The sequence below is a fragment of the Leishmania braziliensis genome, chromosome 21, assembly GCF_000002845.2.
Source record: "Leishmania braziliensis MHOM/BR/75/M2904 complete genome, chromosome 21".
Lineage (NCBI taxonomy): Eukaryota > Euglenozoa > Kinetoplastea > Trypanosomatida > Trypanosomatidae > Leishmania > Leishmania braziliensis.
Genome location: NC_009313.2, coordinates 516,164 through 540,344, shown reverse-complemented (window position 1 = coordinate 540,344; position 24,181 = coordinate 516,164). Strand labels below are relative to the sequence as shown.

The 24,181-nt window shown below is 59.8% G+C and overlaps 6 protein-coding genes across 6 annotated transcripts; 4 read left to right on the top strand and 2 right to left on the bottom strand.

The window, feature by feature from the left end:
• Positions 1 to 430: 430 nt before the first annotated feature.
• On the top strand, positions 431 to 1,609 carry LBRM_21_1600 (conserved hypothetical protein; the record flags this gene model as incomplete). The annotated part of the gene is made up of 1 exon (XM_001564812.1): positions 431 to 1,609. The coding sequence occupies one exon, from the start codon at positions 431 to 433 to the stop codon at positions 1,607 to 1,609; it is 1,179 nt and encodes a 392-aa protein (XP_001564862.1).
• Positions 1,610 to 3,051: 1,442 nt separating this feature from the next.
• Positions 3,052 to 7,812, top strand: LBRM_21_1590 (conserved hypothetical protein; the record flags this gene model as incomplete). The annotated part of the gene is made up of 1 exon (XM_001564811.1): positions 3,052 to 7,812. The coding sequence occupies one exon, from the start codon at positions 3,052 to 3,054 to the stop codon at positions 7,810 to 7,812; it is 4,761 nt and encodes a 1,586-aa protein (XP_001564861.1).
• Positions 7,813 to 9,208: 1,396 nt separating this feature from the next.
• LBRM_21_1580 (putative ATP synthase) lies at positions 9,209 to 10,663 on the top strand (the record flags this gene model as incomplete). Its single annotated transcript, XM_001564810.1, has 1 exon — positions 9,209 to 10,663. One exon carries the CDS (start codon positions 9,209 to 9,211, stop codon positions 10,661 to 10,663), a length of 1,455 nt encoding a protein of 484 aa, XP_001564860.1.
• A 3,692-nt stretch (positions 10,664 to 14,355) lies between these two features.
• Positions 14,356 to 19,122, top strand: LBRM_21_1570 (conserved hypothetical protein; the record flags this gene model as incomplete). The annotated part of the gene is made up of 1 exon (XM_001564809.1): positions 14,356 to 19,122. One exon carries the CDS (start codon positions 14,356 to 14,358, stop codon positions 19,120 to 19,122), a length of 4,767 nt encoding a protein of 1,588 aa, XP_001564859.1.
• Positions 19,123 to 20,532: 1,410 nt separating this feature from the next.
• On the bottom strand, positions 20,533 to 21,498 carry LBRM_21_1560 (conserved hypothetical protein; the record flags this gene model as incomplete). The annotated part of the gene is made up of 1 exon (XM_001564808.2): positions 20,533 to 21,498. The coding sequence occupies one exon, from the start codon at positions 21,496 to 21,498 to the stop codon at positions 20,533 to 20,535; it is 966 nt and encodes a 321-aa protein (XP_001564858.1).
• A 754-nt stretch (positions 21,499 to 22,252) lies between these two features.
• Positions 22,253 to 23,068, bottom strand: LBRM_21_1550 (conserved hypothetical protein; the record flags this gene model as incomplete). The annotated part of the gene is made up of 1 exon (XM_001564807.2): positions 22,253 to 23,068. One exon carries the CDS (start codon positions 23,066 to 23,068, stop codon positions 22,253 to 22,255), a length of 816 nt encoding a protein of 271 aa, XP_001564857.1.
• Positions 23,069 to 24,181: the final 1,113 nt, after the last annotated feature.

Genomic DNA, 24,181 nt, shown 5'->3' with positions numbered 1-24,181 from the left:
GTGTGTGTGTGTGCGGCTCTCTTGTTCGTCTGTTATACGTCATAGTGACGTTAGCCGCCACCTCTCCACTGGAGTCCTTGTCCACCTGCTCTCTCTCTTGCGTGCGACACGTAGCACTTCTGCATGACTCGCACACCACACGTCTGTGCATTCCCTTCACCTCCCACCCATCCTCTTTTCCACTGCAGACTCTGCGCATCGAACTCCCATCGGCACGCAGACACACACGCAGGCACACACACACACGTAGATGCACATACGCCCATACACATCCAGTGCCGCTTGGATAACAGTAGACAAGAGGACGTCGGAAGTGGTTGACATTGAGCAGACGGACTCGCTTCTCAATTCAAACCGTTCCTCCACGCCGTCCACTAAGGCGGGGCAGTCATTTTTGTCCTCCTCCTTTCCTTTCCCACATCCCGCACTTATGGTGGCGCCACTTTCCGCTGCCCTGGCTTTGGGCTCGCCAGGGCTCCGGGGTGGGTCATTCAACCACACCACGATCTCCTCACGGGCCACAACTGCAGCGTGCCGCGCTGTCCTTGTCGCAGTGCTCATTTTGATGGTCGCACCGTCAGGGGCGCAGGGAGCCGTCATGCCTGCGAGCTTCCGGTGTTTGCGCCCCTTCTCTGCCACGGACACGTTCTCGAACGTGGCCAAGGCTCAGCTGTCTCAGAACTGCGATTACTTCTACTTCACAGTCGAAGATGCAAAGGCGGAGCTGAAGTGCACATCGTCATCGGCTGCCGCGACGGTGGTGTCGGATGACATATCCTGCAGTGTCACGGTACGCTGGTCGATGCGACGCGCATCGGACGTCACGGCGCGCCTGCAACGCCAAGTTGGCACCGATAAGGATTACTTCGTGCATGACGCGAGCACAGCCTCCACTGCAACGTTGCCCACCCGTACCCGTAACACGCACCAGTCCGCGAGGGTTTTCTTGACAGAGGACGATGATGTGTGGCGCTACACCGTCTCGCTGAAGGCTAAGGGCGACTCCTCCATCCACTACAAGGGATTCAGCAAAGGAAACGGGTATAGCCTCTGCTGCAACGCGCTGGAGGAGGCCGACTGCGCGTGGATGACTCTGGAGAAGGGCGACAACGACCTTGACTGTGACGAGGCCATTGGCTCGGCGTTTGCATCACAGAGTACTCGTACGTTGCGAAGTTGCCCTCTTCCACTTCCTGCACGGCGCTGCGCCGCCGGCGACGTCGACGACGACTGTGGCGCGTGGGCGGGTGCTGGTGTAGTTCTAACTGACCTCGACGAAGATGAGGACAGTGGCGTTTTCCACGGTGTCATCACGAAAGCCCTGCACCGCATCGTAGAGGGTCCATGGGAAATGGTGGTGCAAATGTGGCGGCGACGCCAATGGATACCGTCAAATGGCGCAGAGGCTTCCTACACCATCCCCACTGACGAAGGCGTCGAGGCTGAGGTGCTTGGCCGCATCGTGGTTCCCTTCACGCTAAATGTAGCCGACCTGCAGGGGCAGGGCCGCATCACCTACGTACCGAGCATGGCACTAGCAGTCGAGGACATCGCAGAGGTAGTGATGGTGACGGATGTGAAGCCCGCTGTCGAAGCTGGGGACCTGTGACGCCGCTGGGGCCAACCCATCGTGGAAAGGCACAGTTGGGTCAGCATGTTGGTGCATACCTATTGGTGGGAATCTGAGAGGTGCGGTGATGGTGCTGCACAGTTATTGGGGGATCCCTCCCTCCCTCCTCTCTCTCTGTCCCTCGCGCTTTTGGTTCATCTTCTTCTTTTCCCTTTTCGTAGTTGTTGGAGTCGCGTGTGCTCAGCCCTCCCTCCCCCCAGTGATCTCCGGCACCTCGCACAGTTCATGCACTCCGCACACATCCTGGTCTCGCCTTATCATTTCTGCCTTCTCGAGTCCTTATTAATTTCTTCCCCTTCCTCTTTTCCTGTCACTGCACGTACTCTACCCCGTTGGCTCAGTCAATACCGCCCGTACTCCTGTGCGCCTTTTCCTCTCTCTCTCTCTATATATGACTCCTCGAGCACATCAAAGACCCACTCCCAAGCAGGCCCACTCGCTTGGGTAGCCACACCTCTAAGCCGCGTATAAACAAAGCATGGCAACATGCGCGCCAAAGAAAAGGAGATGTATATGTAGCCGGGGTGGTTCTTCTCACTCTCGCTCGCTCCCGCTCCCTCGCGGTTGCCCTACCCCCCCCCCCCTCCCCCGCGCGCCTTCTTTTCTGTGTCACACGAAGCGGGGGCTGAGCGCAGGAACACCATTTCTCCAGACACCTCGTGCTGGCAAGAAGATCAATACGCGCAAAAAGCAGCGGACAAGAGACGTATCAGACCCTCTCGCTCTCTCCGCACGTCGAGCGCTGTTGCACTCCACAATTTCAGCTCGCCCCTGCCTCACGAACCGTCAGTGCTCTCTCCTTCCCTCCCTCTCTCCCTTCCCACGTTTGCCCCCTCCCCCTCCTCTGCCTCTCAGGCACTTGCTGCTTCACACGCGCATCGTTGCTCTTCCAACACCCACGCAAACACACCGGTACGCTCACGACAGCATTCCCTGCGCGTGTGAGTGCCTTTCTGGTGTTGTGGGCATCCTCCTTGCCCTCTCTCGCTTTTCTTTCCCTCCCCTCACCTCTGTCTTCCCACTATTACACCTCCATTACTCTCATCGAGTCGCTTCGCAGTAAGGCTTAGGTGCAGAAATTACGTACGCATCTGATCCGTGTGGCGAGCGCTCGCTGCTGCCCCACTTTCATCATTGTAAACTTTGACCCCGCTCTTTTCTCTCTTACTGTATGCGAAACGTCTCTCTCTCTGTGTGTGGGTGGACTCCTAACTCGACTCAGCATCGTCACATTCTCTCGCCTGTTTACCTTTGCTGCTCTCTTTGGCTGGTAACGCCCTGCCACTAAGCCTCTCTTTCTCTATCAGTTCTGAGTCCGCCCTGCCGATCAAGGAAGGCTGAAAGAGGAGAAACCGCGCACTCACGCAGCGCTCACGCCACCCCCTCCCCAATTCCCTCCCGTCATCTTATTCATTTGGCTCATGAACCACACTGGAGATAAGGCACCCGGCGCCGCGATAGTGACACCGGCGCCTGCACTTGGCGCGGGCAAGAAGCCCCACCGCAGCAACGGCAACTACGTGAAGAGCTATGGCCGTGCCAGCTATGAGAACCATAAGGCGAAGGAAGCGCACCCCTTACAACGTCCTCAGGAACTGCTGAAGCAGGTCGACTCCAACGCTGCCGCCGTGCCGTGCAGCATCGACACGCCCTTGTGGTCCTTCACGTCCCAGGAGAGACCCGGGCTGGAGGTGTCACCGCTTTCATCGCCCCGATACAATGACGGTGAGGTGGACGCGAGCCCACTTAGAGTGCAATCGCAATCGTATGTGCCGAAGCATCGACGCCTCCAGAATGGCGATCACGCAGGCGCATCGAAGGAGGATATCGCAACGGCCCATGTGCCGCGGCGCACTCCCCCTTTACCACATCGAATGCAACAACATGTCGACCCAACCGCGCCGCCAGCGCCTCTGCAGGTTTCCGCTTCCGAAGGCGCTGCTAGAGTGCTTCGACAGCACCACATGGCTGGAAAGGAGAACATAAACATTGGCTCTCACAACGCGCCGTCTCCTGGCGGTACCGCAGCCGCTCCGGCAGCCTCCCCGCAGTCGGCGCCGAGGCCCACGTCGTCTGCAGAGGCCAGGCAGTGCAGGGTGAGCACCACGTCCCATTCAGCCGCTGCCCCCGCCCTCGCCGCCGCCGGCTTTCGACACATCGCCTCTGGCCATGTCCGTCAGCGTCCGCCCTCTTTACCTGGTGCTTCCACGGCACCACGGCAAGCGCCAGCTGCATCGACTCTCACAACGGGCGCCGGCAGAAATGGTGGCTCGACTGCTGCAAGAAGTGCATCGAAGTTTGGAGTCACTATCAAGGCGCGACCGGTGGCCGTCACAACACGCAAACAGCTGGTACCTCTGGGCAGCGCTGCTACAGAAGGGGCGCAGCAGCACAAGGCTCCTGCGGGAACCCCGGCAGCGGCGGTGCGTGAGCGCTCGCCAGTCATGGACGCTGCGCTGCGGTATCAGCTGGACCAGATGAAATCGGTGCTCGACTATGTGGCGGAGGTGGCGACGGCGCTGAGCGAACGACGTAGGTGCGCGGCACCGCCACAATCCACCGAGGAGTTCCGCGCCTCTGTCGTGCCCCGTCGACGCTGTGGTGGGACCAGTGCCTTCTCCGGGGAGCCGGATGGGGGTGATCTGGACTCACCGGACCCAACCGTGCAAGTGCACCATAGCGGCGACTCCGTCGCTCTTCTGTCCGATATTCACCAGGCTGCGACTCGACTCCTCAGCGCCTTCACAAAACTCGAGTACGCTCAGCTGAGCGAGGATGTAGATATGCCTCTTCTGGAGCGCGACACCGTGGAGCACAGTGCGGAGCTGCTGCGACTCGTTGACGGGGTGGAGCGGTATCTGTCGTTGCACGCGGAGGCACTTGTTCGCCAAGGGCTTGAAGAGCGCCGCTACGTCTTTCGTGCGATGCACCAGCTGGTGCGCTTTATTGTCCGCATGACGCACGAGGTGGTGCTGCTCCGTGACTTGGCTCTGCGACACGATCTCGGTCAGGCTCTGGAGGTGTGGTGTAGCTTCAGAGCGGGTGTCGAGGCCCAATCCCAGGCAGGCGCAGGCGCCAGCGACAGTGATGCGCTCGACAAACCTGAGGATGCCACAACGCCATCGTTGCGACCGTCGCCACACGCACAGCTTATCTTTCCTGTCGCGATTATGCTAACGAGCCCCTTCTTTGCGTGGCTGGAAGAGCGGTGGTTCCCGGCGATGCGGGAGTGGCGCAGGCTTGTCCTCAGCGCACGCCAAGCGGCGAGCAGCGGCGACATTGAAGGTGCCATTCGCCGTTCGCGGCAGGAGGCGATGTGGATCGACGGCTTGGAAGAGATCCTGCGCCCTGGCGAGACGATCACTATCCTCCTCCACCAGCAGGTTGAGCAGCCGATTGAAGAGCTCGGCAAAGCGTTTTCCATGAAGCGAGCTGCCATGGCCACATTGCGAGAGGTAGTGGAGAGCGATGAGGCTGCCGCCGGCACGCTGAGCGCCGCGCAACTTTCGAAGGCGCTCAAGGCCGCTCAGGCCTACACTATGGTGTGTAGCGGGCGCGGGATGGGTGATGACAAGCTGACTGCGAGTGCCGCTGGATACAAGGAGGACTCTGCACTCGTGCACCGTGCGGAGGAACTCCTCGCGCGTCTTCAGGAAGCAGATATGCTCCACCGCGCCACCACGGCCGTGCTGCTGCAGCCTGCGCCGGAGCTGGCGACCGTGCTGGAGCAAATCACGCGTGCCAACGAGCTGCTCCTTCTCTGGAGGCGCGCTCATGACGCAACGGCAGCTCAGACAGCCCTTGCTGCCGGTACCGCCGCGCTAGAGGTGTACAGACTGCAGCGGCATAGTGGACGTCTTTCCGATAACCCGAGCTCGCTGACCTCGACACGTGCCGAGGTCACGACTAGCAGCTGCATCCCATCGATACTCTCCAGCGGCAGCTCTACTGCTGCGCCGGTGCCGTGGATCGGCGACGGGTTCCCGGCCTTCTTCGACGTGCATGCCCTGTACGTGGCTCACACACCCGGCGGTCCATGGTCACAGAAGCTTAGCACGGCGTATACGAAGCTCTGCGAAGTCTTTGGGATGCTGTACACTAAGCACCAGGCACGGCGGGAGCTGGAGCTGGTGCTGGCCTATCCTGCCGTGGATGACAGCTCAACCAGGCCTATTGGCGGCCTTTCGCTCTCTCAGCAAGTAACGCCCCGCCGCCCCACTCACGACGCCGTGTCACCTTCTGACACATTACGGGCCAGCGACGAAGGTGCTAACGCGCACGACCAGAGCTTAGTCGGTTCCCTTGGTGGAACTACAAGGAGCCGCACGAGTGACGTCAGTGCAACACCAGTGCTGAGCACACCTAAGCGTGTAAGTGCAGAGAAATTGCACCAGTGCATCCAGCAGGCCGAGGCGGCTGGCATCGGCGGGCCGCTCGTCGAGGAGGCCCGGGCGCGGCTGCGTCGCTTGGAAACGCTCCGGCTCAAGATTCACTTTGACGCCCAGACGCGTGTGCTGCCCGTCGCTGATGCAGCGCAGGCCGCGTTCCACGACGTCTATCAACAAATCCACGACTTCTGCCAGACCCAGCTACAGCAGCCACAGCGATCCTCGGGAGCCGAGCGCCGACTGCGCATTCGCTACGAGGACACAGATGGCGACTTCATCTCTCTCTTGGATCAGCAAGACTGGTGCATGATGCTGAGTGAGTTTGCCCCGAACGGGTGTGGCGGGGTCAAAATCGAGCTCTTCTGTGACTACCCCACGATGCCGGGCATTATGAACAACTCCATGGTTGTCGCCAGCAGCGATGATGTGCAGCGCATCGGCGTTGAGTCAGAGCTGGCAAGCGGCGACTTTCAAACCGAAACCGCGCCGGAGACTTGCACGCCACCTGGCACTGCTGCCGCGACCGGATCCGCAGCTGCCACGGCAGCCACCACACCAGAGAAGCGGACGAACGTGTTTGAGCGCCTCGCCTCCACGTCGAAAGGCTCTGCCGCGGCTCCAGCAGCCAGCGGGCAGCGCAAGCCGCGGACACACCCGCATTCCCTCGGAACGACGTCATCGCAGCGAGCGCTCACACAGCCGCGCGCTCGTGGCACCGGCACTGGCGCCGGCTCTGCTTTCATTCACAGTGCGTCTCCGCAAAAAATCTACGCAGCTTGTCGCGCGCCTGCCGGCGGTGGTTCTGGGCGCAGCAAAGACGCACCTTCCCAGGCTGCCGCAGGCGTGGGGGCACCGAAGACAGCGGCGCTGACCGCGGAGAACTTGCGGCGTAACCTGCTCCCCGCGCAGGCGCCGCCCCGCCCCGAAGGCGCGGAGGCAACGGCACAAAATGAAGTTCAGAGATCAGGTGGGCGGCCGTCTAACGATGGGATGGACACCATAGCGAAATCGGCAGCAGCGGAAATGGATCGCCATACAGCACCAAGCGCTCCAGTGGGGGCCTCGGCAACTAAGGCTCACGGCTTGGTGAGCAACAACGACGCACACGATGACGGGGAGCAGGAGAGAAGCACGGTGCACCTCAACCTCGACATGGCCCGGCGCTGGGAAACGGTGAGCGATGACGAGCTGCAGCTGCTGGAGATGCAGACAAGCGCCTCCGTGTCGACCGTGCATCCCGACCGGGGTATCGTGATATCCAGCTCGGCGACGGTGGGGCCAACAGAGCTGCCCCCGAGAGCCGAACCGTCGCGCAATACGTTCACCGCAACGTACTGCTCTGGCAGGGGGGAGAGCGTCAGCGAGCGTGGCGGTGGCGGCGGTGCCGACGAGGCAGTGAACAAACTCAGTGAGGCAGACAAGACGCACAAGAGGCACCTCTGCCTTTCACCCTCTCGGCACCCGAGCCGCTGGTCCTCTGACGCGTTCTCACTAGACGACGTCGAGACAGTGTGTAGCGAGCGATCCCGCATGCCGCAGCAGACCGCTAAGCCGAAGGGGCCTACGTCTTTGCCACCGCGCCCTGTCAATGCCGGCGGCCTTCAAACGCCGCAGCGCGTCCGGCGCGGTGCTCGTGGCACTCCCATTCGCTTCCGCCCCGACGCCGGCGACGACAACGGCGACGGTGACCAGGGGGATGGCGCAAACGCATCCGACGGGCTGCTTGCAGAGATGCAGCGCATGCGCGAGGCAAACACTCGGGCCATGGTGCAGCGCAAGCCATCGTGGCACTGACCAGACTGTATGCAGGACTGTCGCGGCGCTCGCGCTTCGATTCCTTACACCCACAACGCTGCCAGGGTAGCGAAAAGGCCTCGCTCTGTGTTCTTGTTGCGGCGTACTCTCTTCTACCTGTATGCCTCCCCCCACCGCCTCCGGCTGTTCTCCAGAGTGCCACGAGGGCCAACTCCTCATCACTTGCTGTTATTGTGGATTTTTGTTTTATGTTATTTTTGTTTGCCTTTCTCTCCCTCTCGTTCTTCCGCTTCGTGACTTCTCCCTCTCCCCCCCCCTCACACTCCCTCCTCCCTCTTAGATGATACGGCAGAGACGCACCCGTTATCTGCATCCCCTGTAGACCTGGTTTCTTTTTCTCTCCGCCTGCCGCACTTCGTTCAGGCTCTTTGCCTTGCTGCTTGTCTCGCGCACACGCGCGATCCCCATCCCGGCATCTCACCTCTTTGTATTTGCGTTCATTATTGGTGCTCCCTCTCTGCGTCTTCTGTTTTTCCTCCTCCTCTTCTTGCTCCACCCACCTTTTCATCATCTTCGTTGCGCTGCTGCACTCTTGTGCAGGCAATGCTGATCATCTTCTTGCTCCACCCACCCTCTCTCTCTAGTAATGTGTGTGCGTGTGTGTCTCTCTCTCTCTCTGTAGGAGTGCGGGCCTAAGGCTTTGTCCTTCATGGGATGGCTGCCTAGGCTGGGGCTTGTCGCGTCGGTACTCTTGTGGTTTGCTGGCTGATTTTCGTGCCTCCTCCTTTTCTTCACCCCGATTTTCTTTCATCTGTGTACCGTCGTCGCACTCCCTCTCTCTCTCTCTCTTGTACGTCTCTATCTGATTTGTGTGGGTGTGAGTGTCGCACACGTGTGCTCCTCGCCTCATCTTCCCCACGTCTGCACTGTGGGGCCGCTCCGATCTCTCGCTCATTAAAGCCGAAAAACGAAAGGAGGAAGCAGAAGTCGCACAAGGCAGCGGAAAGTGTACCCGAAGAGCAAAAAAAAAAGGGACACGCTGTCCCCAGTCACTCCCTCTCATCTTCCTCACGCACACGTGCGCAGACGCAGATGTTGACAAGCACTGCTCGTCAGTGGTTAGATGGCCACTGAGTGTGCTATGAAGGGGGCAGCCCCCTTCCGCAGCTGAGTGGTACGCGTGTAATCTCAGCAGGGGGTATCTCTTTCCCTTGCGCTCACCTTTCCCTCCCCCTCATTCTTGCTTTCTCTTCAGCTCTCGTGACTGTAGAACGTCGCACATCTTTGCACATCGACGTAGGCGACTGCAGCTCAACCGGCATAGTGGTCTAGCACACGCACACACACACGCCAAGACACTGTTTGTAGGCAAAAGGTCATATCATCACTAGCGCCCTGCGAATCAAGAAACAATCGAGAGGCATAAGAAAAAGAGATGCCCACTCTCTCGGCCGATGCCGCTGACACCATCAGCCTTGTCCGTCAGCTTCAGCTGCTTGACGACAGCACCATCCGGCTGCTGGAGCAGCTCTTCTCGAATCGGTTGGACGCGGAGCTCGTGACGTCACTGGTCGGCGGCCGCGAAGAGTCACTGGCGATTGCGATGTTCCGTCTCTGTGCCGGTACGCACACGGAGCACATCCTAGGGTATGCCTTGCGCTTCTTGGCAGACCTCGTGTACGCCGACCACGAGATCGGCGTGCAGCTTGGCCGTGACGAATGTCAGCAGAAGTTCGGTGGTCATCCGGCTTCTCTGCTGCTGCAAATTGCGTCCTCGCACAGCGAGAGTCTCGGTATCGCGAACCCTGCCATCTTCCTGGCCGCCACGGCGCTCCGCTACGGCAGCTACGAGGGGAATGAAAACACCTTCATGGAGTTTTTTGCGCTGGCCCGCCACACCTTCTCCCCAGAAACGTTGCAGGTGACCGCCGTTGAGTTCACAGTGCAGGCATGTGTGCAGCTCGCACGCCGTAAGGACTTTCGCCAGCTGTTCTTTAAGGAGAACATTCCCTCCTTCATCCCACACCTGCTCACGGATATCGTGTCGAGCGACTCTGCCACTATCATCCAGGCCATCTACGAGACGCTGCTGCTTTCCTGGCTTCTGTCATTCGAGTACGAGGGACTCGTGCTGCTGGTGCGTGAGCGCATGATCCCGCAGCTGCACCGTGTGCTCCAGCGCGTCCAGAAGGAGAAGTGCATCCGTGTGGCGCTCATGACGCTTCTGAACATGGCGGAAGCCGAGCGCAAGTACATGAACAAGCTGCTAAACCCGTCGTCGGAGGAGTGGGTAGACGACAGGATCTACCTGCTAGGCCGCCTGCATCAGGGCGAGACGCCGGAACAGATGAGCAGCACCTTCAAGAAGGGCCCCTCGCTGGTGGCCGAGATGGTCAGTGTTGGCATGATCAAGACGCTCTCACAGATCTCCCGCCGCAAGTTTGGTGACGAGGACATCAACATCATGGTGGATCAGCTGAGCGCCGCTATGGAGAGCTCGATGCACGTGCTGACGAGCTTCTCGCAGTACCGCGGCGAGGTGCTGAGTGGCGTGCTCGAGTGGACGCCAGTGCATACGAGCACCAAGTTTTGGAAGGAGAAGGCAGTGAAAGTCGAGGACAACGGCTACGAGGTGCTGTTAGCTCTCGGCAAAGTCCTGCGCGAGTCGAAAGACGAGGTGACACTGGCGGTCAGTTGCCACGACTTGGGCGAGATCATCCGCTACCACCCCACCGGTCGAAACCTTCTCACTCTACCTGCGATGGTCGGAGTGAAGGAGCGCGTGATGATGCTCATGTCACACTCGAACCCAGAAGTAGCGAAGGAGGCGCTTCTGTGCACCCAGAAGATCATGGTGCAGCGCTGGGAGTACATGCAGGCAACCGCGTGAAAGGGGAAGCTTGTCGATCCCCGTGTAGGTCTGCACGTGCAAAGGCGTCATTCGTGATGCTCTCTCGTGGCCACCTTTGTCTTCTGTTGAGCTCTCATCGAATGGAAGACTCGAATAGAGGCAAGGCATTGGCCCGCGTGGCCACGATGACGGCTGGCTGCTCCTCTCCTCCCCCATCGCCGTGAGCACGTTACGTTCTTTTACCGTATGTGGGTGCTCCTCTTTGCCTTCTAGAAGTGCGTCTTCTCTTTCTCTTGCTCGGTGTTCTGTTGTCATGGCTGTTGTTCTTCGCGAGCCGTTTGATTCTCTGTGCGACTGTGGTGGTGGTAGTCGCTGCAGCAGCGCTGTCGGATGGGTGATGGATGACCCTCACCTCCTCCCCCTTCTTTGCTCACTCCCTCTAGCTACTTTTCTCTCGCTGCTACCCCCCCCCCCACCACCACCACCGCGTGCGTTGAAATCGGCGTAACGTATTGCGTGCTTCTTGCTCTCTGTGTGCGATTGGGCGGCTTATCAAGGTCAGCGCCGACCAAACAGAGAGAGAGAGAGATCTGCGCAAAGGGAAATGAGAATAGTGTGAGCTCCTTCAAGTGCAACGTGAGTGAAGCACTGACGGAGAGCAGCGCATGATTCGTGATGTGTGCGGGTGTGTCTTCTGGGGGCAGGAGACAAGAGGAAAGCGACGTATGTGTTCTCTGTTCGGCTCATGAGAGCAGGGTGCAGGAGGTGTGCTCCTCCGCTCATCTCCAATCACACACACACACACACCTCCTCACGGGTGTCACCAACGCCGCTCTTCTTCATCCTCCTCCCGTCCTTCCTCTCCTCTTAGCTTCCCTGGCTCTCTTGCTGACAGTTCAGTGTGTATGTGTCCGTACGTGTGTGTGTGTGCCTGCGTGTGACGCGCAGTGGTGTTGTCAGTTGAACATGCCCACAAAAAGAAAGCTGAGAACATTCATAAACCAAAGACATCACTGGAGTCAAATTGGCCGACAGTATCGCAGAGTGCTGGCGTTGTTGTCTGTGCATGTGTGTGTGTGTGTGTGTGTGTGTTGTACGGGCGGGGGGTCGCCGCTAAGCTGCACTTGCCGATCACCATCATCACCATCACCCATGTACTCCGACCCTGTCAGCTGTGTGCGATGCTTCAGTAGCTCACAGGTTGCTTCCCAACCCCCATCCCACCCTCGCGCGCTGGATGGAATTCAGTGGTCGGCAATGCGACGTTGCCCCCTCCCCTCCCCCCCCCCCATGACGGTACTGCAGTGCGTTGCACAAAACACCCCAATCAATGTGTGCCCGCTGTGAGCAAAATGATAAAAGGCTCATCAATCTGCATCCGCTGGTGATCTGATGACGAGCCCCTTTGGGTGCTCTCAGCAACACCAGCTCTCTTTCACCATCACCTTCCTCTCTCTCTCTCTCTCCCTCCGTATCTTCTGGGCTGCGCGCGCGTACACGTCTGGGCCTCATCTATGTTTCGTGCAAAACGAACTTTCTTCCCTCACCTCCCCTCTCTCTGCACTCCTTCAGGGGAGGAACGGAGGAAAGCGAGGCACAACGTGGCAGCATGTCTGGATACTGCCGCCCATGACACGAGGCGATAGCGCTCGAGGTCCTGAGACGTGCACATCGCAGTCTTAAAGAGGGATAAGCTTTGGGAGGCGATTGCCTTCGTCGTAATCCTGACAAGCTCGGATAGCCGATGATGGAGGGGTGGAGTGTGGTGTAGTTCACTCCCCTGTGTGGATCTTTCACCAATCCTCTCTCTCCGCATCCCCTGCCTTCGCCGTTGGTGGCGCCTCTTGCCATTCTCTCAGCTAACTCCGCGAGTGAAGCAGTGGACTCTACGACTAGTCAGTGCCGCCACGCCTCCATCAGACTTGCAAGAGCCGCCGGTGCTAGGACGGTGCCACGCGGGCATCTGCCTGTCTACGGATGTGATGAATGGGTGATGCCGCTGGGCGCTCTGTTTTGTGTGTCCTCCCCACAGCAGTAGCTGCGGTTCCTGCCACTTTTGCTGCCACTGCATTGGGCTCCGCTCTCGTCCCTCGCCCTTTTGTTTACGCGCTTCCAGCCCTCGCCACGGGGAAGGACGGCGTGGGAGGGGAGGGGAGGGGAGGGGAGGGGGGGATGCAAAAGACGTGCGATTGGCGATGACGCCTCCCACGAGGTCGGCACATGGCCAAAGAAGGCGTGTTGTCTGCCGCTTAATGCCTATCGGCATGTGTTTTTTTTTTTTTGCGTTCAGCTCTGAGTGTCATGTGGGGGGTGGGGTAGTGTATGGATGGCGTGCAACACGATCGATTTCTTATCCCTCTGCATTTCTGCTTTCTCGGAGAGAAAGGACGCGCATGCACCTTGCCCGTGTGCAGTGGGTAGGGAGAAGAGGTCTACTCAGTCAGTGAAGAATGCGATCCGCGGCGAGAGAAGTGGATAAGAGAAGAGGTGGGTTTTAGTCAAATGGCAACAAGAAGCGGCGCCACTCTGTGGGTATCGGTCACTTGCCGTGCACGTCTGTGCGTCGCGAAGCACAAAGCGTGAATTTGCACGACACGTATTCAATCTGTAGGAGGTGAACGCGAGGGAAGAGGAGGAGGAGGATAAGAGTGGCAGGACCTGGGGAAAGGAGCAGCGCGGCAGGTGTGGATCAGCTGTACTGCCGTCCTTTCCCATATGAACTCAGGTGCACCGTTGTTGTCTTCTAGTCCCTTCCCACTTTTTCGTTTGATATCCTCGACACCAACGAAAACGAAAAGCGAAGTGGGTGAGATGTTTAGGTGGACGATGTGTTATGTTGTGTGTGTGTGTGTGTGTGTGTGTCACTACTTTTAGTGAAGAGAACACAGCGAAAAGGAAAAGGCGTCCAGGAAAAGACCGGCGTTGCACTGACAGCGCGACGACACACCGGCATGCGCCCCCATCCATCTCCCCCTCTGTCCTATCGCTGCTCCTGAGCAGCGCTTTTTTCTGTCACTGTGCTTTCCTCTTTCGGTTCTCTCTTTCTGTACTACTGTACATGCACACATACTCACCCTGCACCATCCCTTCCGCCACTGTCGTCACCGATCAGCTTCATCGTACCTCAGGGTGCACCATCGAGTCCACAAAAAACAAGTGGGAGCTGCTCCGAGCGTTGTTCGCCCGCCCAACCTCACCACCACACGTAACTCCCTTTTATTTGTTTCTTTCGCCTTGGCCTCCTCTTTTTCTGCCTTTCCCCGCCTGCCCTCTCTCTGTGTGCGTACAATTCATCGCTGCGTCACCCTGTTGTGCCGCCACTTCTACCTCACACCCAAGGACACCCAGAGGTCTGTCCCGGGGTGATATCGGCAGGGAGGCGGTAGTGGACGCCTCGTCAGGAAAGCGAACAAGACGAAGAGGTTCTACCATAGACACACACACACACACACACACACACACACACAGACAGAGAGAGAGAGAGAGAAAGGGGGTAGACAGGCGGACAGATAGGGAGATCGACTGAGGCAAGCGCATAAAAGTGTCGCTCTCAGTTTCTCCTCCTTTGTCTTCGACACCGCTCTTCATTTTTTGGCTCACATAGAGACACACACCCGCCCAAGCAAAGAAAAGAGCAACGACGAAAGAGGCCTTCAGAAGCGTCAGACCGACATCGATATTACTTTCCTTGTAGACCCACACACACACACACACACACACACACACATACAATGCCACCGAGGAAGAAAGGCGCTCGTAAAGCCCGCAGTGTGGCGACAAAGCGCCATGCCGAGAGGACACAGGTGAGTGTGAAGGAAGAGTGCAGAGAAGACGAGGAGGCGGGCGACGTCCACACAGAGGACAGTCATATGGAGACGTTCGCGGAAAAGTTCCATCGAGAGGAAGAGGAGTGGAGACGAGCAGAGGACCGACTTGAGGACGTTGACAGGGACGACGAAGAAGCCCCGCTAGGGTCGCGTGAAGGCTCACAAGAAGCGCCCGAGGACGAGCCAGCCCAGGAGGCGGTGGGCCATGGTCCTGAAGACGGCGGCGGAAGTGATGACAGTGCCTCCTCCTCTTCATCAGCTGCGCGGCTGTCAACCTACACTCCACCACACGTCTCCTCGACCCGGACAAGCGGGACGGAGCTGGAGCTTATTCATCCAGTCATGACAGTCACGCATCCGTCGCAGCGAACAGTCGCCCAAAGCGACAGCACCGGTGGCGACCTCACGCCACACTCGCGCCTCGTCATTCGCGACATTGACGTGGAGAACTTCAAGTCGTACTACGGGACCCACCGCATTGGGCCATTCCACAAGACATTCACTGCGGTGATAGGCCCGAATGGCTCTGGCAAGTCGAACGTCATTGACTCTATGCTTTTCGTCTTTGGTCGGAATGCCAAGAAGATCCGGCTGGATAAGTTGGCGGAGGTGATTCACAACTCCGCTGCTCATCCGAACCTGTCCTACGCCTCCGTGACCGTGAACTTCATTCGCCTGCTAGAGACCACTGCCGAGGAGAAGGACTCGGAGCAGCGGCAGGAGGTTGGCGGCAGCGGGCTGAGCATCAAGCGAGAGGTGTTTCGCACGGGCGCGTCGCAGTACTACATCGACGGTGCTCGCCGCACGCAGAAGGAAGTGATGGAGTGCCTCATCGCCCAAGGCGTCGATCTGGATCACAATCGCTTCCTCATCCTGCAAGGCGAGGTGGAGCAGATCGCGCTCATGAAGCCCAAGGCGGAGAAGGAGGGCGAGGAGGGCCTGTTGGAGTACCTTGATGATCTCATCGGTACCAGCCAGTTTGTGGGCCGAATCTCGGACATGACAGCCGCCGCCGAGACGGCGCAGCTGGCCCGGCTCGAGGCGCTGGACAAGGAACGCAAGCTCAAGGCGGAGCGCGAGGCACTGGACGAAGCCAAAAACTCGACACTGTCCTTCGTGACGAAGGACAACCAGCTTCAGAAGACGCTCATCGTCATGTGCCAGCTGCGCATGCGCGGCATCGAGGAGAGACTTGAGGAGCCGCGGCGCTTGTTGGCGGAGATCGACGAGCGTATTGAGTTAATGGAGAAAGAGGTTGTTCAACGGCGAACAGAAAAGGCGAAGGCCGAGGAGGCGTCCGCCGCGGCAAAGAGGCATGTCGCGGAGGTGCAGCGGGCACGCGATGCGCTCCGGGCTCAGCGCCAATCGGCCGAGGTGCACCTTGAGCATGTGAAGTCCGGCGCTGACCAGGAGGAGAAGGCGCGTAAAAAAGCGGCAGACCAGCTGCGCAAGGCCAAAGAGGAGCTGCAGCGGGCGGTTCTGCACCAACAGGACGCCGAGCGCGAGGCGGCCATTCACCAGCAGAACTACAAGGAGGCAACCGAAACCATATCAACTCTGCAACTAGAGCATGATACCCTCTCCGAGGAGCTGCTGCCAAAACTGCGTCCCCTTCGCCAGCAGTTGGAGGAAAAGAAGGAGCAGCTCGCACCGTACAAGCGCGCCGTGATGGAGGCTAAGGAGCAACTGCGCACCGTGCAAAGCCGGCTTGGCGGTCTGGCGGATAGTGCCACGAAGAAGCAGCAGCAGGTGGCCGACTTGGCGGCGTCGACGGGGCGAAGCAAGACTCGCATGGCGGAGCTGGAGCGGCTGCTGCGGGATGCCGACCGCAAGGACCTGCAGGAGGAGGTGCTTCGAGTGCAGGATCAAATCGGCGAGAGCGCGCGCCGGAAGTACGCCATAAACAACTCCATTCAAGAGCTGAAGAACGCCTACCGTGACGGTGAGGCTGATGACCGCGCGATGGAGTTCCTGTTGGCCCAGCGCTCTCTCAAGGGCTACTATGGTACGTTGCGCCAGCTCGGCCGCATCGACGACCAGTACGACGTTGCCGCCGGCGTTGCCAGCAACGCGTGGGGCTTCCACGTCGTCGAAGACCGCCAGACAGCGACGGCAGCACTCCAGCTACTCAAGCAGAACAACATTGGCCGAGCCACGATGATGGTGGTGAGCGAGGTGGAGCGAGAGGTAGGGTCGCGAATGGCGAAGCCGTTCCAGTGCCCGAATCCAAAGGCGCGCCGCCTCTTCGACCTTATCCAACCGACCAACGCGAAGTTCCGCTCTGTCTTTTACCAGGCCGTCCGTGACACCCTTGTCGTGGAAACGCTGACAGAGGCGCGCGAAACGGCCTTTGGCGGCGGCGGAAGCAGCAGAACAACTGCAAAGGCCTCATCCTCCTCTTTCTCCCCCGCCGGAGGCACAGCAAACCAGCAGCGGTATCGCGTCGTCACCGTCAAGGGCGAGCTGGTGGAACCAAGCGGCGCTATCACCGGTGGCGGGGCGGCTCCTCGCGGCGCGAAGCTAAAGGCGGCTCGCTCGCCCCAAGACAAGCAGTCCATAAAGGAGGACCTGCAGCGCCTCCAGCAGGACCTGGTCCAGGCCGCCGAGGAGGAGCGGGCGCTGAATGTGCGGTTGCACCAGCTGCACGAGCAGGAGTCCCACTTATACCCCGAGCAGCTGCGCCAGTTGCGGCACGAACTGACCACTCTCGTCGCGAAAGCTGACGGAGATGCCGCGCGTCTTGCCTCGCTGCGTGGCGAACTCGCCCAGTCCATGCAGGAGCTGGAGGGCAAGCGAGCGCAGTGCGAGCAAGCCGTGGAGGACTGCGAAGCAGCGCTACAGAAAGCAGAGAAGACCTACATTGCCCATCACGCAGACGTCGAGGCGTTGGAGGCGCAGGTGGACGAGGCAGGAGGCGCGCGCTTCAGGACGGTGGCTGCGTCCCTTGCAACACAGCAGGAGCGCGCTGACGCCGAGGAGGCGAGCCTGCGGGCCTGCCGCAGACAGGCACAGAAACACCGAGCCACGCAGGAGCGCAAGACCGCCGACATAGCCGACTACGAGCATCAGCTCAAGAAGCTGGAGGAGGAGGCGCAAGACAACGTAAAGGAGAAGATGAGAGAGTGCGTGGAGGTGCTGGAAGAGCTCATGAAGGAGCTAAACGGCGCCGAGGCGCGGCTGGCAAACGCGCAGGCGGCCGCTGAGGACGCACGCGCCGCAGTGCCGGTGGCCAACGGAGCCGCTCTCAATGCCCAGAAGAAGCTGGACGATGAGCAGCGCTATCGGCAGACGGAGGCGGCGAAGATTGCGGACGCCCTGCAGGAGCTTTCAAAGTTCCAACAGAAGATCGAAGGCTGTGAGGAGAAGATCCGCGAGAACGCGGAACTATACGGTAAGGAAACGCTCGGGCAAGGCGACGCCGGGGACGAAAAAGACCAGGACGCTGAGGTGGATGACGAGGACGACGAGGAGGAGGAATGCGAAACTGCGTACAGCAGGAAGCGGGCTCGGGCGCGTCCTAGTCGCAGCCCTAATGAAACTGCGTTGCAAACGTCGTCAGGGGGCGGTTCCTCGGCATTCGTGCCGCCGCCGCCGAAACGGGCACACGTGGAGCTGCGCCACATGACCTTCCGGCTCACTCCAGAGGAGCTGGATGCCTGCGACTACGACCGCTCGGTGCACCTCGCCAAAGCCCTCAGCGAGGAGACGAAGCGGCTGCACAGCGAAATCGACTTCCGCGCCGTCGCGCTTTGGCGCGAGCGCGATGTTGCGCATCGTGAAGCGAAGGCCTTTTACGAGGCGAAGAAGCTTCTCTCCGACGAGGCCGAGCGAGGGCTGCAAACGCTCAAGGACACGCGTCGCCAGGCCTTCATGAACGCCTTTGAGCTCATCCGGCAGCGGCTGAAGGAGGTGTATCAACTTCTCACGCACGGCGGCGACGCCGACATGGAGCTGGTCGATGTGAACGACCCGTTCGAGGGCATCCACTTTGTCGTGCGCCCACCAAAGAAGTCGTGGAAACAAATATCGAACCTGTCCGGTGGCGAGAAAACGTTGTCTAGCCTCGCCCTCATCTTCTCCCTGCACTACATCAAACCCACGCCAATATACGTGATGGACGAGATCGACGCAGCGCTGGACTTTCGAAATGTTTCCATTGTGGCGAGCTACGTGCTGCGCCAGGCCCGAGGTGCGCAGTTCATCATCATCTCCCTCCGCAACAACATGTTCGAGGAGGCCCACCAACTGGTTGGGGTGTGCAAAGTGAATGACACCACCTCCACGCTCGTCCTGATGCCGCGCAACTTCCGGCGACTGGTCGGCACACAGCTGGCTGAGGCAGCGGCGGTGCAGCGGTCGCAACGTAGTGAGCGGCATCGCAGTCGCCACCAGCCCGTAGAAGCAACTGTAGCCAGAAATCCCGATCAGGGCGACGTGGATGGCCACGCATGCCGCCCGCGCACTTCCATTGTTTATCAGCCCCACACACCGTCTAGCGGAGCCAGATCAACAGTCAGTGACGCGTCCCCTATCTCGGCATCTGAACGGCTACGCTCCTCTGGCGACATGGACGACTCACACCACTCGCGCAAGAGCATTCAGTTTACCGGTTTCAACAGCGTGACAACGGCTGCAACAGCGGAGGACCATCATGCGCATTGTGTTCCATAGATACACTGCCCCCCCCGCTCACCGCGACCACCAACTCTCGCTTCATCTCACTCGGTCAAGGGTGGCCGAGGAGAGGTGGTGCGTCTGTCACTGTCTGCGTGTGCGAGTGTGCACGACTGCCTTCTCTGGTGATGACTTGCTTCTTCACCCCGCACTCTCTCGCCGCAGTCCCTTGAGACAACCGGCAACCGAAACGATGATTTGGTCAGGGTACTCCGCTTCAGCTGCTATCCACCCCGCCCATTCCTGGAGGCATCTCGATGTTTTCTGCCCCCCTCCTCCCCACTACCCTCTGGGTGTAGAAGACACACACACACGCACGTACGCGTGCGTACACCGGCTTCTCATTTTCTCAATCGCAACTACATAGATCATTTATTCTCTCTCTCTCTCTGTGTGTGTGTGTGACTGGATTCCTCTTCCTCTGGCGACTCCTACAGCGTTGTTGGCAAAGATGAGAAGGTGCAATTGATGCGGAAAGGCGAGGAAAGGCGAGGAGGAGGAAACGAGCGAAAGGAGCGAGATTAAGCAGGAAGTGAACGCAGCATTCATCTACGTGGACACGTTCTCTGCCCCTCCCTATACGTGTACACGGAGCCGAGGGTGTCTCTCTCTCTCTCTCCATCCTTGGCACGTAACGGAGTGCCTCTTGGGGTAATTTTCTTCAGTTTTCCTACAACATGCCTCGTTTGGGGTGTGGGGGCGAGCTGGCGGTGAGCGCAACTGCCTCTTCACGTCTCTTTCGAACTTTTTTTTTCCTCCGTGCGTAATGACCATCTTCTGCCGCAAAACACCACTTCAACTCCGCTCTACCCGCCCCCTGGGCCTGTCACGGGTCCCCCATCTCCTGACGGGCAGCAGCGCGAGACACACGCAGTACAGCAGTGCGCCGCCTCACGCCCGCTCCCGCGATGCCGGTCGCCACCTGGTGCACCCGTCTCGAGGTGGCTCCGGCGCCCCACACCAGTAGGCAGCGAGGGGCCGAGTGGAATACGCTTGGGCCACGCTGCCACTCGGCCCGCCATATGGCCGGCACCGACGCGCTCACTGTCGCGGGTCGTACCGACGCAGCGCCATGCCGGACCGGGGCTGCCGGTACCAGCAGCGACGCCACCCTCGCACCTCCCGGCGTCGTAGGGAGGTGCCTCTGTGCCCGCCAGAAGCGGCTCGGCACTGGCAGGGAGAGGCGGGCTGCCTGGCTCACCGATGGCGTAGGCGCTGAACCCCTGGGATGCCAGGCACGGAGGGGACCAGCGTCCCCCCTGTCATCTGGAACGCAACTAGACGGAAAAGGGGACACGGCGATGCTGGCATCACCCACAGACGGTATCGCAGACACCCACATACACGCATCTATGCGGAAACGAAAGGTGATGCGGTCGTGTAGCCGACCTGCGTGTGCGCGGTGGACTAGTGCTTTGCGGCTGTCGCGGCGTTTTGCGCAAGCAGGTTGGCGTACTTGATGGACGGGGAACGTTTTGGCGGGTCGCGCGACTTGCGACGCTGCCGCAGCTCCGTGATGTAACCCCGCATCAAGCCGTACTTGGTGGTGGGGCCCGTGAGGTAGTAAAGGTACTCGTAGCTGTAGATGCCGCCACTGTGACCGTCAGAAAAGACAAAGCGCAGGGCGTAGTTGCCGACAGGAATGATCTTGACAATTGCGATGCCGCGACGACCATAGATGACGATGTCCTTGTCACCGAGTGCGCCGTCGGTGCTGGGAGTGTAGGCGCGCAGGTACTCGGCCAGTGCGCGCGTCCGAAGAGGCATGCCAGGAGGGACGCAAAGGAGGCGGGGAGATGGGCAAGGCGCACTGCTCTGATCTCTAGCTGATGCGTGATCAACAGAAGCAGTGGCGCTTCCGGCCACTTGTGATGAAGCTGCCGGGGAAGAAGATTTGCCAGTTGAGGTCTTAGGCGACTCTGCCACATCGGGCGTGTGCGTCTTGAGAGAGACGCTGCGCATCGCCTCGACCGCCTCTTCAGGCCACGTGAACTCAACGTACTGCCGCGACTTGTCCACCTTGATGCTTGTTGGGACGAGACACCGCCGCACATTTCGTTGCGCAGCGAGGCGCTCTGCCAGACTTGTGTTGGCGACGCGCTGCGGCTCGAACTTGCGTCGTGGCTCCGTCACGAGTTTCTCATCTGCTAGCCAGACGCTCTCCGCGAGCTGTGACACCTTGGAGGCGACCGAGTCTCCGAGCTTGCTAAGAAGCGAGGAGGTAAAGAGGTAGCGCGCTGGGGCAGAGGCGCACGCCGCGTGCTCCTGCGACAAGCACAACGACGGCGACGATGCGGCTGTACGCCGACGGCGTAGGCACGATGGAAGCGTGACGGCAGTGACGGCACGAGTGCGGTGCGCCACGCTGTTCATTTCCGCTAACGGAGCGAGAGGAGTGAGGAGGAGGCACTGCGAAGGAGATGCAGCACTGCAACCTCCACCACTACCACCAGCAGCCGCAGCTCTCGTCTTGTCGTGCGCCACTGGCAGGTACGTGTAGGCTTGTGTGTGTGTGTGTGGTGAACTACCAGTCAGAAGAAGCACCTGGGAGAAGTGAGGAGAAACACGGGGAAAAGGCGGAGGGGTAACTGCTTGGTTACATGTCTGTGCAGGTGTTTGAACACTCCAGAGCCACACGTCACTGGGCAGTGGAGGGGATAAAGGGACGAAGGAAGAAGAGGAATGACAGTAACACCGCAGCCGCTTCTCCCGCGCCTCTCTAGTCCTCCCTTGCCAGGGGCATCTTCCTTGTTCGGCCGGCCAAGCGTGCCCTACACAACGTCGAGTGAGGCCTTCCCGCCCGCGGAGGGTGGGGTGGGGGGGGGGGGGGCGCATATTTCTTGGTTCTCCCGTTCGCCCTCTCTCTGTACCGGTGGTTTATGAAGCGCTGAAAGCCTGACACTCATGATGACGACAACGGACTTGCCGAGACCCTGTGTGGTGGTGATGGAGATCGTGCACTCTAGCAGCGACGAAGGGGGTGAGAGGAAGGGAGGAGCGGGGGGATGCGATGGGGTAAGGCGGAGCATAAAAGCGGGCCGTAGCGGCACAGCGCCACGTTATCCGTGCAGTACCGCTGAGGCTCACTGGCAAGTACACCACATCGCTTCTTTGGCCTCGGTTCCACTTATCGCCGCGGCGGGTTGCTGCTGACCCCTCGCCACACCCACCGACGCTCCACCATTCCCTCAATAATGCCGCTAACCTTCACCGCATCCTGCTCTGAGGTGCCCCAAATGTTCTTCCGACGGCAACACACGTATCGCTCAAACCAGTAGTCGCCCATCGAGGTTGGCACGGCGCAGTACAGGAAGCGGAAGAGGAGGCGAATGAGAAACCGGTCGAGGTGCATGCCGACCCGACACATAGCCGTATAGTTAGTGGAGACGAAGAGGTCCGTCTCAGCAGCGTCGACGAGCCGCGCACTGGCGGTGGAGGACGACGACGTCGTCGACGCAGAGGCAGCAACACCGCGACCATAGGTAGCCGCTGTCGTTGTGTTTTGAAAGAGCGTGCGGTCATCCGCGGCAACCCCGCCTGGCCGCACACAGGCGAGGAACTTGGCTGTCTGAGAGGGCACCTTCTCGATGAACACAAGTACAAGGTCTTCGGGCACAGGGAGCACCGGCTGCGGCGGCGCCATCGAGGAAGACGCGCACGCTGCGGAGGAGGAAGGCGTACGCTGAAAGAATAAGCGGCGCACATTGGCTCCTTCCTTCGAGTCGAGGGAGGCGAAATAGATCCGGTGGCGGTCCAGACCCTCTGCGAGGTCGTCCTCTACTCTACACATCACATAGCTGAGGAGACTAAAGAAGCTAAAGTTGCGCTCCAGTACGTAACGCACGCGGGCTTGGCAAAGCAGGCAATGCCCATCAAAGACCAACAGATTGCGCGGTAGCTGTGTCAGCAGCTGCTTGTAGTGGTTCCCGCGAAAGCGGATCATCCGTAACTATTGGCTTGATGGTGTGGTTGCTGTTCCGGCGCGTGTTGGATCAAAGATGGAGAGGTGTGTGAGAGTTCGCCAACGTGTGCGTCGGTGACAGTGCGAGCGAGCAACCGAAAGAAGAAAGGAGCGAGGGCTTAGTGGACATCTGGCCAGAGCTCTTTCACAACAGTCGCTCTTTTCGGCCTTCTCTGTGCCTGTTCTGCCACGAGCAAGTCAACAAGCAGACTCATGCACGACCACAGCTCACCCACACCCCTCTGTTGCACCGCGACTAAATACTCGCCGCCTAGGACGAGCCATCCTGCCACTGCATCGGGCCATGCGCCTCACAGGCTCTTCGGGTACGTGCTGCGCGATCGGCAGCAGGCGCACTCGGGTGGGCCGCATACCTCGATCCAAGCGGGCCGCGGTCAGGTTCCTGCTCGAGGATAGAGGCAATGACGTCTGCCGTGTGGGTAACAGGGAGTGGTGTGGGCGCATGCTAGATGAACCCAGAGAAAAGGTGGGCCAGCCTCAGGTCAGGGCTCTCTGAGACCCTGCACCCCGCCGGTGTGCCATACTTCTCCCTCGGTGGCTTCAAGACGCGGCATCCCATAATATATGATGTGGAGGCTCTCCATACTCGAGCCTGGAGGATTCAGTAGTGTGTTTCGGGGCGCTCTCCTCATGCCCCCGGCAGGTGTACCCCCATCAGCCTACTCGGTCCCATGCAGGAGATGCTGCATGCTTGGCACGCATGCACCTTGGGGCTCATCGGTATACACCGCCTCGCGCCCTTCTTGTCGATCACTCGTGCTCTGCAGACCTCTGCATGCCTTGCTTGGATGCGGCGCACTGGGTCAGCTGGGGTAGACAGCGCGGGCGCACAGCACTCGCGGCCTTCATTCTTCCACTTCCGTCGATATCCCTGAAGGCGTGTCTGATGACTCGCTCGCGTGTGCCGCGACAGGCGGGACGCTGTCATGGGTCTGGGGAGGCAGGTGCATTTCAGCTTCTCCCGGCTCCGCACGCCATGGGGCAGAAGTGGGTGTGCCAGGCGGAGGGGGCGGTGAATAGACATGTGCTTGCGCACCAAGAGCCCACGGCCTGTCGTGCTGAAGGGGGACAAGA